At 43.8% G+C, this 17,556-nt stretch overlaps 1 protein-coding gene across 1 annotated transcript in view; it reads left to right on the top strand.

Moving 5' to 3' along the window:
* Positions 1–17,556, top strand: part of MYO7A (myosin VIIA) — a 315,688-nt gene that overhangs the window by 274,786 nt on the left and 23,346 nt on the right. The window contains exons 37-44 of the mRNA XM_069759369.1: positions 126–316; positions 1,021–1,145; positions 1,954–2,111; positions 2,558–2,711; positions 3,159–3,314; positions 3,824–3,929; positions 15,069–15,182; positions 15,584–15,671. Of these exons, the coding sequence (XP_069615470.1) occupies positions 126–316; positions 1,021–1,145; positions 1,954–2,111; positions 2,558–2,711; positions 3,159–3,314; positions 3,824–3,929; positions 15,069–15,182; positions 15,584–15,671 (1,092 nt within the window). The remainder of the gene's footprint in view (positions 1–125; positions 317–1,020; positions 1,146–1,953; positions 2,112–2,557; positions 2,712–3,158; positions 3,315–3,823; positions 3,930–15,068; positions 15,183–15,583; positions 15,672–17,556) is intronic.

Here is a 17,556-nt window from a genome sequence, read left to right as displayed (position 1 = left end):
GGTTTGTTTAATGAACACATTGTAATTGATACACGAAAAAAAACAAATAATATTCGGGACTCAGTCACTGAATTCATCTGCCTATACAATCTGATATATTTCTGGTTTATTTTTTGAATTTATAGCTGGAGAAGATTCCGGATTCCTTAGTTTTCAGAAGGGAGACCTGATCATCCTGGACCAGGACACCGGGGAGTCCATCATGAATGCTGGTTGGGCCCATGGCTATAATGAGAGGACAAAGCACAAAGGAGACTTTCCAACGGAGATTGTGTATGTCATGCCAAGCGTCACTAAACCACCCTCGGAGATTGTGGTAGGTTCTTACCAAAGTCTTCAATTTATCTGGGGTTCCTTGATTGATGCTCATTTCTTCCAGGGTAGTTTAATAAAAGGATGCTACTTATTTTCTGCACAAACATATTAAAACAATAGAAAAAAATAAATTTATAGTCACTTTTTTTTTTACTGTTGGCCACTGTTGGAATATGTTACGTGCCCATTGCGGTCCCCTTAGGAGTCCATTAAGGCCATATGACAATAGACTTATAGAAAATGCGCCCTCATAATATGAAATACGGTATTATAAGCATATTTTTTTCATTCAAGGGGTTTTTTGACAATTCTTTGTTACTATTCACATAAAAAAGCTTAAAATATTGTACTTTTTCCACTAGAGGAGGCACAGTAGGCTGACACTTTCTGTTTTTATGTAACTCACTTGTCAGCTTTGCCCTATAGACTGGGGCAATATAAACAGAGAGATCTCATTTCCATTGAAGTGGAAAAGGTGTTTTCCAGGACTTCATCGATGATCAGTCTGTTGGATAGGTCATCATCACTATTAGATTAGTGGGGGTCTGACATGCAGCACCCCCAAAGACCATCCTCCATAAAACGAGTGTAGCAGCTCCTACAGGCTGATTGGATAAGGTGCCTGTAGGTGGTATATATCACATGTATATTGTACATTGGGAATGTGAAGAGTCACTGGTCTTAAAGCCATTTTCTGTTGTCCAGACACTGGTGACGATGACCCCAGACCAGAAGCAGGATGTGGTGCGGACGGTGCAGATGACCACCCTGGAGCAGGAGGAGAAGGTGAAGCCGTACACTCTGGAGGAATTCTCCTATGATTACTTCAGGTTAGGAAGTCGCACTGCGCCCAGGGAACTCTGCGCCAACCATACCTCCGTAACATTGCAGGCTTTATAAGCGGCCCCAATAACAATTCCAGACACCATGCCCTCATTAGTCAGCCCAAAAAATCCTCAAAATAGTGCCCCCTGTACTCACCATAGAGTTGTACATCCCACCGACTGCCTCCCATAACCTTGCCAGTCACAATACATCCACTGCAGTGGTAGTTCCTGAAAAAGGGGTTAAAAATGAGTGGGGCCGATTGGGCTTCCAGCATTATTCAGGTTGTGTGCCTGAGTGTGCATAATAAAACTGTCTTCCTGCAGCCACCACTAGGGGGAGCTCAGTACATAGCAAAATATACAGTTGCCATTGTAAAAACAACAATGCACTGAGCTTCCCCTAGTGGTGGCAGTAGGAAAAAAGTAAAGAAGCAGGAAGTGTTTAGAGCTGGAAGGGGGTAAAAAATATTAAAGGGGTCCATTGGGCTTCCAGCACTGTTCAGGCTGTGTACCGGTATCTTGCCCCTGAATGTGCATAATAAAACAGTCTTCCTGTAGCCACCACTAGGGGGAGCTCAGTACATAGTAAAAACAACCAAGCACTGAGCTCCCCCTAGTGGTGGCTGTAGGAAAACACTAAAGGAGCTGGAAGAGTTTAGAGCCGGAAGCCCCCTGGCAGAGGTTTGGACTGCCTCAATAGATGGTGCATACCCCAGTCTAGGACATCAGGTACCCGAAAAGCAGAACAGTCCCACAGAAATAATTTCAGATCATTGCTGTCAGCAAATCATTTCTCTGACTTTGTCCTCAGGCCGCCACCAAAGCACACCCTGAGCCGTGTGATGATCACCAAGAACCGAGGGAAGGACAAGCTCTGGTGTTACACCCGGGAGCCCATCAAACAAGCGCTCCTGAGGAAGGTGCTAATGAGCGACGAGCTCTCACAGGAAGCCTGCATGTGCTTCATCGATATCCTTTCCTAACTCAAAAGACTAAAAAAAAATCTTAAAGGGGTGGTCTCACCTTCCAGCCCCTCCATCATCCCACCTGGAAACTCCCACATGGGGGAGGAATAAGTGTAAGCCCCATCCCTTTTCAGCTTAGGTCACCGCCAAAATTGCTCGGACTGTTTCCGAAAATTCAGGACGATCCGAGACAGATGGCGAGTTTGGCTCTCACCTATAAACTTAGCGCCCCTCATACTTAAGAGGGTGTCTTACAATGGACATGTCCTTTAAGGGGGGAGCTAAAGCGCCCATATAACATAGAGACAGACCACCTGACTGCCGTTGGGCCCTCTTTTGTGTCTGCTATGGGAACCATTACCTCATATCCTCAAACTGCGCATAAGGACATGGGTTCTCCTAACTTTGTGCCGCTACTGAACCCAATATTCCTTGACTTGACCCCTGCACCCATGCTGAAGTATATGGGCGACTACCCGTCCAAGCGCATGCGCTCAGTCAACGAGCTGACAGATCAGATCTTCGAAGGTGCCTTAAAAGCCGAACCTCTGAAGGACGAGATCTATTGTCAGATCCTCAAGCAGCTGACGGAGAACCACATCAAGTGAGTGTCTACAGCCGGGACTTCATCAGGGACTGAGGATTTGGATAGTTTTAACCCTAAATCCAAATTGATGGAAGGGGGCTAAAAAAAGCTAGCATTTTCCACTACTTTAAACACTAGCGATCAGTGGAGGAACCTGGAAGCAAGTGCTCGATTATCGATTACCCTGCACTGCCCCCACAGGAGAAGTGTAGTATTACAGTGTACTCATTGAAATAATTGTAATGGACACATGTGGCGGGTCCTCCAGAGCTATAACTGGGGGTCACTGCTCTGAAGTTCCCAATGTGCACAGAGCAATGACCGACCATACCTGGTGCCACTTCATTCATTGTCTACGGGACTGATGGAGATAGGCGGACGCAGTTAGGACAACCCCTGTAAATGATAGCATTCTTTCTGCTGTCGCTAGGGAGATTCTTTTTAATGCTGAACATTTCGTTTTAGGTACAGTGAGGAGAAGGGCTGGGAGCTGCTATGGTTGGCCACGGGCCTCTTTCCACCCAGCAATATCCTACTGCCTCATGTACAGAGGTTTATACAGTCCCGGAAACAGCATGCGTTGGCAGCAGACTGCATGCACCGACTGCAGAGAGCACTTCGGTAAGTGCTACCCATGGAAACCACCGTGCAAATATGGAACCAGACTTAGCTCGCCGAATGTTCCCATCTACTGGAAGCACTGGAAAGTTTCCTTAAAGGCGTTTTCAGCCTATTTCTTTAAATTTACATATGGTTCCAGTGTAGTAAAAAAATAAGAAGCAGAATTTATTTACCTTCTGATTTCTGGCCGCTCCTCCTGCCATGTTCCCTGCATTTCTTCTCTTTCATCGTGGTTTGCATGTGACCGCTGCAGCCAGTCAGTAATCACAACGATTCGCTGCAGCTCTCAAGTGCCAACCACAACGGAAAAAAAGAAGAGACCGGCGGGAAACACAGGCAGCAGAATGGAGGAGCAGTGGACAGTGGAAAGGTGAGTGCTCCACACTCTAAAGTTAAAGAACGAGGCAGAAAATCCCTTTAAAAGATGTATTTTCTGATTCGTATTTTGTGGATTGCAAAACATAAAACGTATCTACCGTCTATTAATATAATATTTCTGCCTCCTCCAGGAATGGCTCCAGAAAGTATCCACCACATTTAGTTGAAGTGGAGGCTATTCAGCATAAAACTACACAAATATTTCACAAAGTGTACTTCCCTGATGACACCGATGAGGTGAGTAACATCTAGTAGGATCTGCAGATACAGGCTGCCTTCACTCCAGAGCTGCAATCACGAATATTACATGCATTCAATAATAACAGGTAAAAAGTTCTGAAATATCCAGGATGTAACTCAGGATCAGTAATGTAATGTATGTACACAGTGACTGTGGAGCGCCCGATAGGGCCTAGGGGTACTTGGTACTAGGTCCTGCGGTCGTTAATGGGGGTAGTCACGGTGGTAGCAACCCGGTCTGTGGCCCTGGGCATCCAAGTTAAAGGGGCAGCCTTTAACCCCTTTCTGCCATTAGATACACCAGTATTCCGTCCATGTGGGGTGGGCCCTACTTCCCATGGACAGAATAGTACGTCATAGGCGATCAGCCGCGCTCACGGGGGGAGCGCGGCCAATCGCCGCCGGGTGTCAGCTGACTATCGCAGCTGACATCCGGCACTATTTGCCAGGAGTGGTCACGGACCGCTCCCGGCACATTAACCCCCAGAACACTGCGATCAAACATGATCGCAGCGTTCCGGTGGCATAGGGAAGCATCGCGCAGAGAGGGGGCTCCCTGCGTGCTTCCCTGAGACCCTCGGTACAAGGCGATGTGCTCACCTTGTACCGAGCGTCTCCTCCCTGCAGGCCCCGGATCCAAAATGGATACATGTGTATAGAAAAAAAAATAATTCCTAAATAAAGAAAAAAAACATGTTCCAATAAATAAATTTCTTTATCTAAAAAAAAAAAAAAAAGAAGCCATAAAAGTACACATGTTTAGTATCGGCGCGTCCGTAATGACCCGACCTATAAAACTGTCCCACTAGTTAACCCCTTCAGTGATCACCGTAAAAAAAAAAATGAGACAAAAAACAACGCTTTATTATCATACCGCCGAACAAAAAGTGGAATAACACGCGATCAAAAAGACGGATATAAATAACCATGGTACCGCTGAAAACGTCATCTTGTCCCACAAAAAAAACGAGCCACCATACAGCATCATCAGCGGAAAAATAAAAAAGTTATAGTCCTCAGAATAAAGCAATGCAAAAATAATTATTTTTTATATGAAATAGTTTTTATCGTATAAAAGCGCAAACACATAAAACAAGATATAAATGAGGTATCGCTGTAATCGTACTGACCCGAAGAATAAAACTGCTTTATCAATTTTACCAAACGTGGAACGGTATAAACGCCCCCCACCCCCAAAGAAATTCATAAATAGCTGGTTTTTGGTCATTCTGCCTCACAAAAATCAGAATAAAAAGCGATCAAAAAATGTCACGTGCCTGAAAATGGTTCCAATAAAAATGTCAATTCGTCCTGCAAAAAACAAGACCTCACATGACTCTGTGGACCAAAATATGGAAAAATTATAGCTCTCAAAATGTGGAGACGCAAAAACTATTTTTTGCAATGAAAAGCGTCTTTTAGTGTGTGACGGCTGCCAATCATAAAAATCCACTTAAAAACTCGCTATAAAAGTAAATCATACCCTGCTTCATCACCCCCTTAGTTAGGGAAAAATAATAAAATTTAAGAAAATGTTTTTATTTCCATTTTCCCATTAGGGCTAGGGTTGGGGCTAAAGTTAGGGTTAGGGCTACAGTTAGGGTTGGGGCTAAAGTTAGGGTTAGGGCTGGGGCTACAGTTAGGGTAAGGGCTACAGTTAGGGTTAGGGCTAGGGTTGGGGCTAAAGTTAATGTTGGGGCTACAGTTAGGGTTAGGTTTGGGGCTAAAGTTAGGGTTGGGGCTAAAGTTAGGGTTAGGGTTGGGGCTAAAGTTAGGGTTGGGCTAAAGTTAGGGATAGGGTTGGGGCTAAAGTTAGGGTTAGGTTTGGGGCTAAAGTTAGGGTTAGGGCTGGGGCTAAAGTTAGGGTTTGGGTTACATTTACGTTGGAATTAGGGTTGGGATTAGGTTTAGGGGTGTGGTTAGGGTTAGGGGTGTGTTGGAGTTAGGGGTGTGATTAGGGTTGGGATTAGGGTTAGGGGTGTGTTGGGGTTAGGGGTGTGGTTGGGATTAGGGCTAGGGGCATGTTCGGGTTAGGGGTGTGGTTAGGGTTATGGTTAGGGTTGGGATTAGGGTTAGGGGTGTGGTTAGGATTACCGTTGGGATTAGGGTTAGGGGTGTGTTTGGATTAGGGTTTCAGTTATAATTGGGGGGTTTCCACTGTTTAGACACATCAGGGGCTCTCCAAACGTGACATGGCGTCCGATCTCAATTCCTGCCAATTCTGCGTTGAAAAAGTAAAACTGTGCTCCTTCCCTTCCGAGCTCTCCCGTGTGCCCAAACAGGGGTTTACCCCAACATATGGGGTATCAGCGTACTCAGGACAAATTGGACAACTTTTGGGGTCAAATTTCTCCTGTTACCCTTGGGAAAATACAAAAACCGGGGGCTAAAAAATGTTAAATGTTTTTTTTTTTTTAAACATTCCAAAAATTCCTGTGAAACACCTGAAGGGTTAATAAACCTCTTGAATGTGGTTTTGAGCACCTTGAGGTGTGCAGTTTTTAGAATGGTGTCACACTTGGATATTTACTATCATATAGACCCCTCAAAGTGACTTCAAATGTGATGTGGTCACTAAAAAAATGGTGTTGTAAAAATGAGAAATTGGTGGTCAACTTTTAACCCTTTTAACTCCCTAACAAAAAAAAAATGTGGTTCCAAAATTGTGCTGATGTAAAGTAGACATGTGGGAAATGTTATTTATTAAGTATTTTGTGTGACATATCTCTGTGATTTAAGGGCATAAAAATTCAAAGTTGGAAAATTGAGAAATTTTCAAAATTTTCACCAAATTTCCATTTCTTTCACAAATAAAACCAGGTAATATCAAAGAAATGTTACCAATAACATGAAGTACAATATGTCACGAGAAAAAAATGTCAGAATCAACGAGATCCGTTGAAGCGTTCCAGAGTTATAACCTCATAAAGGGACAGTGGTCAGAATTGTAAAAATTGGACCGGTCATTAACGTGCAAACCACCCTTGAGGGTAAAGAGGTTAAAGGGGCTGTTTTGAATAAAGAATGTTCGTGACGCCACCTGTGGTATTTGGTCAGGGATGACCGATGCAGCTTTAAGGGGTCCACTGGGGGTCATGTTATTGCAGCAAAGATGGTGTGGCTTCCCACAGGTGAAGCTTAGTCCCCAGGGCTCCCGCTGTAGTTGGTAAGGATGATAGATGGTGTGGTGCCAGATAGAATTAGAGGACACAAGGTTGCAGTCCCTCTACCTTTTACTGGTAGTATGCAGCCACAGTCCAGGGTACCAGTAACTGATGATGGTGAGGTCCGGGCATCCTGGAAGCGATGTGGAGTCCCCTTTGCCAGGTGGGGTTGGAAGCCTTCCTAAGGCCCCTTTCACACACATCAGTTTTTAGCCGTCAGGCACAATCTGGCGAATTCTGAAAAAAACAGATCTGTTGCAAATTGTGAAAAAACTGATGCAACGGATCGTTTTTTTTTTTTTCGCTGGATCTGACTTTTTTTTAACCTGGCGATAGAGTTTGGACTTCCTGTTCTGGGGAGGAGAGAGAGATTTCTTTAAAAAAAAAATGGAATCGGTCGACGGATTCCATCATTTTACCTCCCTTTTTCATCCGTTTTTCACCGGATCCATCGCTGTGCGGACAGAGAAAACGTTCCTATGTACGTTTTCTCCGACCGCCGTAAAACTAATTTTTGACTGATCCGGCAAAAAACAGATGAAACGTGAGGCCATCCGTCACAATCCAGCGCTAATACAAGTCTATGAGAAAAAATGGATCCAGCGGCAACTTTTGTCGGATCCTTTTTTTTTCAAAATTTGCCGGATTGTGCCTGACAGCAAAAACCTGATGTGTGAAAGAGGCTTTACTGCGCTCTCGTGTGCGTCCTTTGCTGCCTGAGGCTTCACACTAGGTGTCCTATATGTAGGACAGTACCCGCATGGCAGGCAGCACAAGCCTTTTTACAGGTGTCTCTACTTGCGGCGATTCTGGGCTCTATATGCTGCTGTATCTTCGGTTGGGGTTGTGGACAGGTGACCTGAAATCCCCTGCCCTCTGGTTTCTGCTGTGGGGCATACAGTTCTACACAGCCTCGGACTCCGGGATTCCGGTTCCTGCGCTTCAGCATGGAGGGAGCCCAGTTGCAGCTCCCCTCCAGCTCCTCACTTCTCCTGTGCTTCTTTTCCCCTCACACGTTGTTACAGACTCAACTCTGTCTGACTCCTCCACTCCAGTCAGGAGCTGCAGAACCTCGTGTCTGCATGGCTCCAGCTCTCCTCTTACTCTCCAATTCCCTCTCTCCAACTCACTAACTCCTCCAGCCAGAATATATATAGGGGAGCTCCCCTAAAGCTGGGTCTACAGCTCCCCCTTCTGGCCTGGAATCAGAACATGTTGCATGTATGTGTTACCTGTTAAAGAGATCCTCCTCGCCTCCAGGCATGGCATCACCCTCCCCGTGAGGAAGGCAACACCACTGTAACAACCGGTTTTCTTGGGTGTTACAACTGCACCAGCACCAGCTGGGGTATAATACAGGATGTAACTCAGGATCAGTAATGTATGTACACAGTGACTGCACCAGCAGAATAGTGAGTGCAGCTCTGGGGTATAATACAGGATGTAACTCAGGATCAGTAATGTATGTACACAGTGACTGCACCAGCAGAATAGTGAGTGCAGCTCTGGGGTATAATACAGGATGTAACTCAGGATCAGTAATGTAATGTATGTACACAGTGACTGCACCAGCAGAATAGTGAGTGCAGATCTAGAGTATAATACAGGATGTAACTCAGGATCAGTAATGTAATGTATGTACACAGTGACTGCACCAGCAGAATAGTGAGTGCAGCTCTGGGGTATAATACAGGATGTAACTCAGGATCAGTAATGTAATGTATGTACACAGTGACTGCACCAGCAGAATAGTGAGTGCAGCTCTGGGGTATAATACAGGATGTAACTCAGGATCAGTAATGTAATGTATGTACACAGTGACTGCACCAGCAGAATAGTGCGTGCAGCTCTGGGGTAAAATACAGGATGTGACTCAGGATCAGTAATGTAATGTATGTACACAGTGACTGCACCAGCAGAATAGTGAGTGCAGCTCTGGAGTATAATACAGTACATAACTCAGGATCAGTAATGTATGTACACAGTGACTGCACCAGCAGAATAGTGAGTGCGGCTCTGGGTATAATACAGGATGTAACTCAGGATCAGTAATGTAATGTATGTACACAGTGACTGCACCAGCAGAATAGTGAGTGTAGCTCTGGGGTATAATACAGGATGTAACTCAGGATCAGTAATGTAATGTATGTACACGGTGACTGCACCAGCATAATAGTGAGTGCAGCTCTGGGGTATAATGCAAGATGTAACTCAGGATCAGTAATGTAATGTATGTACACAGTGACTGTACCAGCAGAATAGTGAGTGCAGCTCTGGAGGATAATACAGGATGTAACTCAGGATCAGTAATGTAATGTATGTACACAGTGACTGCACCAACAGAATAGTGAGTGCAGCTCTTTGTATAATACAGGATGTAACTGAGGATCAGTAATGTATGTACACAGTGACTGCACCAGCAGAATAGTGAGTGCAGCTCTGGGGTATAATACAAGATGTAACTCAGGATCAGTAATGTAATGTATGTACACAGTGACTGTACCAGCAGAATAGTGAGTGCAGCTCTGGGGTATAATACAGGATGTAACTCAGGATCAGTAATGTAATGTATGTACACAGTGACTGCACCAGCAGAATAGTGAGTGCAGCTCTGGGGTATAATACAGGATGTAACTCAGGATCAGTAATGTAATGTATGTACACAGTGACTGCACCAGCAGAATAGTGAGTGCAGCTCTGGGGTATAATACAGGATGTAACTCAGGATCAGTAATGTAATGTATGTACACAGTGACTGCACCAGCAGAATAGTGAGTGCAGCTCTGGGGTATAATACAGGATGTAACTCAGGATCAGTAATGTAATGTATGTACACAGTGACTGCACCAGCAGAATAGTGAGTGCAGCTCTGGGATATAATACGGGATGTAACTCAGGATCAGTAATGTAATGTATGTACACAGTGACTGCACCAGCAGAATAGTGAGTGCAGCTCTGGGGTATAATACAGGATGTAACTCAGGATCAGTAATGTATGTACACAGTGACTGCACCAGCAGAATAGTGAGTGCAGCTCTGGGGTATAATACAGGATGTAACTCAGGATCAGTAATGTAATGTATGTACACAGTGACTGCACCAGCAGAATAGTGAGTGCAGCTCTGGGGTATAATACAGGATGTAACTCAGGATCAGTAATGTAATGTATGTACACAGTGACTGCACCCAGGGCTGCCACTAGAAATTTCGGGGCCCCATACTGGCAACATTTTCGGGGCCCCTTGAGACTCCGCCCAGGCTCCACCCAGCCCCGCCTCCAGGCTCCACCCCTCGAACTGTCCACAGTACCACCGCTCTCTCTTGGAAAAACTCCACTTCTCACCTATCACACATTAACAGTTCCCATCACCAGATCACACATATAGCCGGCAGCTTTTGTTTTGGCCAAAAGATTTTTTAAGCCGCCACCATAACACGGTAGACGCTTTTGGCCGGGCCCTACTCTACTGTAACCTATTAAATATTTGTTAAAATATGCAATACAATTTAGGTATATTTTTATTTATTTTTCAATTTTTAAAATGACCAATAATATCACATACAAGGAACAAATACCGCTACACCATGACCAGACCGCATATTACCACCACAGTGATCGAATAATATCACATACAAGGAACAAATACCGCAACACCATGTCCAGACCACATATTACCACCACATAGTGACTGAATACTACAATTCTGATCAGTAATTAAAAAAAAAGCACCATACTATCACCATGAATGCCATTATACAAAGGAGATCTGTACTTAGTATGCAGTGTCTGTGTACAGATAATACAGTGATCACTAGTGAAATTATACACAGGAGCTCTGTATACAGTATACAGTGTATAGTGTCAGTGTATAGGTAACACTGACTCACCAGTGACGTCTCTAGGTGAGGTCCTTCATCTTTCATCCAGCACAGACCGCCATCATTTCATCCAGCCAGGACTCGTCTCTGCAGGAAATAACACAGTTATCTCGAGCTCCGCTTGTAGAATACATTACTTAATTTTCCACAACTTCTACATTACACCACATAAAGAAAAAGAGGCGACATAGTGTCACTCTACACAGTAACAGGACCGCCCCCCCATTTAAAACCGTGTCCTCAAAAAATAAAATAAATACATGACTGCAGTAATAATATCCCTAAATTAGCCCCTATGGTAATAATATTCCCCATCCTGGCCACCGTGTGTCTCATTCCTGGCGTCAGCCATATGTTCTCCCATCCTGCCCTCATGAGTATCCATTCTGCCCCATATGATCTCCCCATCCTGCCCCATATGATCGCCCCATGTGATCTCTCCATCCTGCCCCATCTGTCTCCATCATATCCATCCTGCCCCATGATCCTGCACGACCTGTCTCCAATTCTGCCCCCAGTGTCTCCAATCATGCCCCATGTCTCCATTCTGCCCCCTATGTCTCCAACCATACCCCCATGTCTGCAATCCTGACACTTGTCTCCAATCATGCCCCCTGTGTCTCCATTCTGCCCCATCTGTCTCCAATCCTGCCCCATCTGTCTCCAGTCATGCCCCCATGTCTTTCATCCTGCCCCGTGTCTCCAATCATGCCCCGTATCTCCATTCTGCCCCGTGTCTCGCATTCTGCCCCAATTTCCAGCATTCTGCCCCAATGTCCAGCATTCTGCCCCCGGGTCTCACAGTCTGCCCCTGTATCCAGCATTCTGCCCCTGTCACTGTGTCCAGCATTCTGCCCCAGTGTGTCCAGCATTCTGCCCCCGGGTCTCACAGTCTGCCCCTGTGTCCAGCATACTGACCCTGTCACTGTGTCCAGCATTCTGCCCCACTGTGTCCATAGCATTCTGCACCACTGTGTCCATAGCATTCTGCCCCACTGTGTCCATAGCATTCTGCCCCACTGTGTCCATAGCATTCTGCCCCACTGTGTCCATAGCATTCTGCCCTACTGTGTCCAGCATTTCTGCCCCACTGTGTCCAGCATTTCTGCCCACTGTGTCCAGCATTTCTGCCCCACTGTGTCCATAGCATTCTGCCCCAGTGTCTATAGCATTCTGCCCCACTGTGTCCAGCATTTCTGCCCCACTGTGTCCATAGCATTCTGCCCCACTGTGTCCATAGCATTCTGCCCCAGTGTCTATAGCATTCTGCCCCACTGTGTCCATAGCATTCTGCCCCACTGTGTCCAAAGCATTCTGCCCCACTGTGTCCATAGCATTCTGCCCCAGTGTCTATAGCATTCTGCCCCACTGTGTCCAAAGCATTCTGCCCCACTGTGTCCATAGCATTCTGCCCCACTGTGTCCAACATTTCTGCCCCACTGTGTCCATAGCATTCTGCCCCAGTGTCTATAGCATTCTGCCCCACTGTGTCCATAGCATTCTGCCCCACTGTGTCCAAAGCATTCTGCCCCACTGTGTCCATAGCATTCTGCCCCACTGTGTCCAGCATTTCTGCCCCACTGTGTCCATAGCATTCTGCCCCAGTGTCTATAGCATTCTGCCCCAGTGTCTATAGCATTCTGCCCCAGTGTCTATAGCATTCTGCCCCACTGGGTCCATAGCATTCTGCCCCAGTGTCTATAGCATTCTGCCCCAGTGTCTATAGCATTCTGCCCCAGTGTCTATAGCATTCTGCCCCACTGGGTCCATAGCATACTGCCCCAGTGTCTATAGCATTCTGCCCCAGTGTGTCCAGCATTCAACACCCACCAACCCCCACCACAATGACGTCAGACGCCGGCGACTGCGCACTGCGGCCCTATTCGGCTGCCAGCCTCAGACTGGCTGGCGGCTGTTAACTATTGACGTGCGGGCGCGGGCCCGCACGTCAATAGTGTGCCGCAGCGCCTGCAGGGGGGGCCCGGTGAGCAGATGAGACGGGGCCCGATGCGGGCCTCCTCTGCTCACCGGGCCCCATACGCCAGTCACGGCTGTAATGCCCTGATGGCGGCCCTGACTGCACCAGCAGAATAGTGAGTGCAGCTCTGGTGTATAAGACAGGATGTAACTCAGGATCATTAATGTAATGTATGTATACAGTGACTGAACCAGCAGAATAGTGAGTGCAGCTCTGGAGTATAATACAGGATGTAACTCAGGATCAGTAATGTATGTATACAGTGACTGCACCAGCAGAATAGTGAGTGCAGCTTTGGAGTATAATACAGGATGTAACTCAGGATCAGTAATGTAATGTATGTACACAGTGACTGCACCAGCAGAATAGTGAGTGCAGTTCTGGAGTATAATACAGGAGGCAACTCAGGATCATTAATGTAATGTATGTATACAGTGACTGAACCAGCAGAATAGTGAGTGCAGCTCTGGAGTATAATACAGGATGTAACTCAGGATCAGTAATGTATGTATACAGTGACTGAACCAGCAGAATAGTGAGTGCAGCTCTGGAGTATAATACAGGATGTAACTCAGGATCAGTAATGTATGTATACAGTGACTGCACCAGCAGAATAGTGAGTGCAGCTCTGGAGTATAATACAGGATGTAACTCAGGATCAGTAATGTAATGTATGTACACAGTGACTGCACCAGCAGAATAGTGAGTGCAGCTCTGGTGTATAAGACAGGATGTAACTCAGGATCATTAATGTAATGTATGTATACAGTGACTGAACCAGCAGAATAGTGAGTGCAGCTCTGGAGTATAATACAGGATGTAACTCAGGATCAGTAATGTATGTATACAGTGACTGCACCAGCAGAATAGTGAGTGCAGCTCTGGAGTATAATAAAGGATGTAACTCAGGATCAGTAATGTCATGTATGTACACAATGACTGCACCAGCAGAATAGTGAGTGCAGCTCTGGAGGATAATACAGGATGTAACTCAGGATCAGTAATGTAATGTATGTACACAGTGACTGCACCAGCAGAATAGTGAGTGCAGCTCTGGGGTATAATACATGATGTAACTCAGGAGCAGTAATGTAATGTATGTACACAGTGACTACACCAGCAGAATAGTGAGTGCAGCTCTGCGGTATAATACACGATGCAACTCAGGATCAGTAATGTAATGTATATATACAGTGACTGCACCAGCAGAATAGTGAGTGCAGCTCTGGGGTATAATACAGGATGTAACTCAGGATGATTAATGTAATGTATGTATACAGTGACTGAACCAGCAGAATAGTGAGTGCAGCTCTGGAGTATAATACAGGATGTAGCTCAGGATCAGTAATGTAATGTATGTACACAGTGACTGCACCAGCAGAATAGTGAGTGCAGCTCTGGGGTATAATACAGGATGTAACTCAGGATCATTAATGTAATGTATGTATACAGTGACTGAACCAGCAGAATAGTGAGTGCAGCTCTGGAGTATAATACAGGATGTAGCTCAGGATCAGTAATGTAATGTATGTACACAGTGACTGCACCAGCAGAATAGTGAGTGCAGCTCTGGGGTATAATACAGGATGTAACTCAGGATCAGTAATGTAATGTATGTACACAGTGACTGCACCAGCGGAATAGTGAGTGCAGCTCTGGGGTATAATACAGGATGTAACTCAGAATCATGTGTAACCTGTAATACAGTGCTGGACTTGGGCTTTAGGTCGGTCAGACTCATAAATGTGAAGGTTGCAAATTTTCTATCAGACAATCTTTCTTTGCTGACAGAAGTCGGTTATGTACAGCTATTTATTATTGATATCACTGATGTTTTCAGTCTCAATAACGGCAAGAAAATATTGGTGTGAAACGTTTCTGTATCTGAAATGAATCTGATCCGTGAGACTGTAGCTTTGTCTGTCGGTCATGTTCCTTCACCTCCTTCTAGACCTGGACCGATCTGCAGCATCTTCCTCGGACTACAATGCTCCTCTGTTCTGGGATGGAGTCGTCCTGGATTTCTTTCCCGTCTTTGTGCTCATAAGATATTGCTTGATAGAATATTATCCCACATTGTCACCGTGGACGTTCACACCGCTTCTTCTCTTACAGGCGTTTGAAGTAGAGTCAAGCACCAAAGCCAAGGATTTCTGCCAAGATATTGCTAACCGGCTGCTTCTGAAATCCCCCGAAGGCTTCAGTCTGTTTGTGAAGATCTCCGATAAGGTAAGAACTGAGCGAGGGGCCGGGGTCATCAATGAAATGAGGTTATGTGACTGGCGGTGTTAACTCTTCAGCTGAGAGTCTCACAATATTGTGGACCTAAGTTAAAAAGAGTTCATTATGGAAGAGCGCTGTAAATCAGGGCATTAATACAGCAAACCTAGTGGAGCAACTACAAGTCTCAGCAGTTAAACTAAGTCTCTAGTAAGCGGTTTTCTGAGGGGTCCCCACCTAAAACTGCAAAAAAAAAGTAATGTCTGCAGATCAGGATCCCCGCTATACATACATCAATGAAATGGAAAAAGGAAATGTACAATAAGTAGCGTTTAGGCTATTAGGGGATATTTCAGCATCTAAAAAGACAGTACTAGTCTTTATCAGGGATTCCTAATTATATTTTACAGGTAATAAGTGTCCCAGAAGGAGACTTTTTCTTTGATTTTGTTCGGCATCTGACAGACTGGATAAAGAAAGCCCGACCCTCCAAGGATGGTAAGAAGTTACCAAAGTTACCTAGTTACCTCTTACTGTAAAAATACAAGATTCAGAATGTAAAAGCAAATATAATGCCGCAAATGGACAAAGGTGGTGTACAGAAATATAACTACTATAATACTGCCCCTATGTACAAGAATATAACTACTATAATACTTCCCCTATGTACAAGAATATAACTACTATAATACTGCTCCTATGTACAAGAATATAACTACTATAATACTGCTCCTATGTACAAGAATATAACTACTAAAATACTGCCCCTATGTACAAGGATATAACTACTATAATACTGCTCCTATGTACAAGAATATAACTACTATAATACTGCTCCTATGTACAAGAATATAACTACTATAATACTGCCCTTAAGTACAAGAATATAACTACTATAATACTGCCCCTAAGTACAGAAATATAACTACTATAATACTGCCCCTATGTACAAGAATATAACTACTATAATACTGCTCCTATGTACAAGAATATAACTACTATAATACTGCCCTTAAGTACAAGAATATAACTACTATAATACTGCCTCTAAGTACAGAAATATAACTACTATAATACTGCCCCTATGTACAAGAATATAACTACTATAATACTGCTCCTATGTACAAGAATATTAATACTATAATACTGCCTCCTATGTACAAGAATATAACTACTATAATACTGCTCCTATGTACAAGAATATAACTACTATAATACTGCTCCTATGTACAAGAATATAACTACTATAATACTACCCCTATGTAAAAGAATATAACTACTATAATACTGCTCCTATGTACAAGAATATAACTACTATAATACGGTACTGCTCCTATGTACAAGAATATAACTACTATAATACTGCCCCTATGTACAAGAATATAACTACTATAATACTGCTCCTATGTACAAGAATATAACTACTATAATACTGCCCCTATGTACAAGAATATAACTACTATAATACTGCCCCTAAGTACAAGAATATAACTACTATAATACTGCCCCTAAGTACAGAAATATAACTACTATAATACTGCCCCTATGTACAAGAATATAACTACTATAATACTGATCCTATGTACAATAATATAACTACTATAATACTGCCTCCTATGTACAAGAATATAACTACTATAATACTGCTCCTATGTACAAGAATATGACTACTATAATACTACCCCTATGCACAAGAATATAACTGCTATAATACTGCTCCTATGTACAAGAATATAACTACTATAATACTGCCCCTATGTACAAGAATATAACTACTATAATACTACCCCTATGTACAAGAATATAACTACTATAATACTGCTCCTATGTACAAGAATATAACTACTATAATACTGCCCCTATGTACAAGAATATAACTACTATAATACTACCCCTATATACAAGAATATAACTACTATAATACTGCCCCTATGTACAAGAATATAACTACTATAATACTGCTCCTATGTACAAGAATATAACTACTATAATACGGTACTGCTCCTATGTACAAGAATATAACTACTATAATACTGCTCCTATGTACAAGAATATAACTACTATAATACTGCCCCTATGTACAAGAATATAACTACTATAATACTGCCCCTATGTACAAGAATATAACTACTATAATACTGCCCCTATGTACAAGAATATAACTACTATAATACTGCCCCTATGTACAAGAATATAACTACTATAATACTGCCCCTATGTACAAAAATATAACTACTATAATACTGCCCCTTGTACAAGAATATAACTACTATAATACTGCTCCATGTACAAGAATATAACTACTATAATACTGCCCCATGTACAAGAATATAACTACTATAATACTGCCCCTATGTACAAGAATATAACTACTATAATACTG

The sequence above is a fragment of the Ranitomeya imitator genome, chromosome 3 (genome assembly GCF_032444005.1).
Source record: "Ranitomeya imitator isolate aRanImi1 chromosome 3, aRanImi1.pri, whole genome shotgun sequence".
Lineage (NCBI taxonomy): Eukaryota > Metazoa > Chordata > Amphibia > Anura > Dendrobatidae > Ranitomeya > Ranitomeya imitator.
Note: the sequence above shows the minus strand (reverse complement) of the source record. Positions and strands in the feature narration are given on the sequence as shown.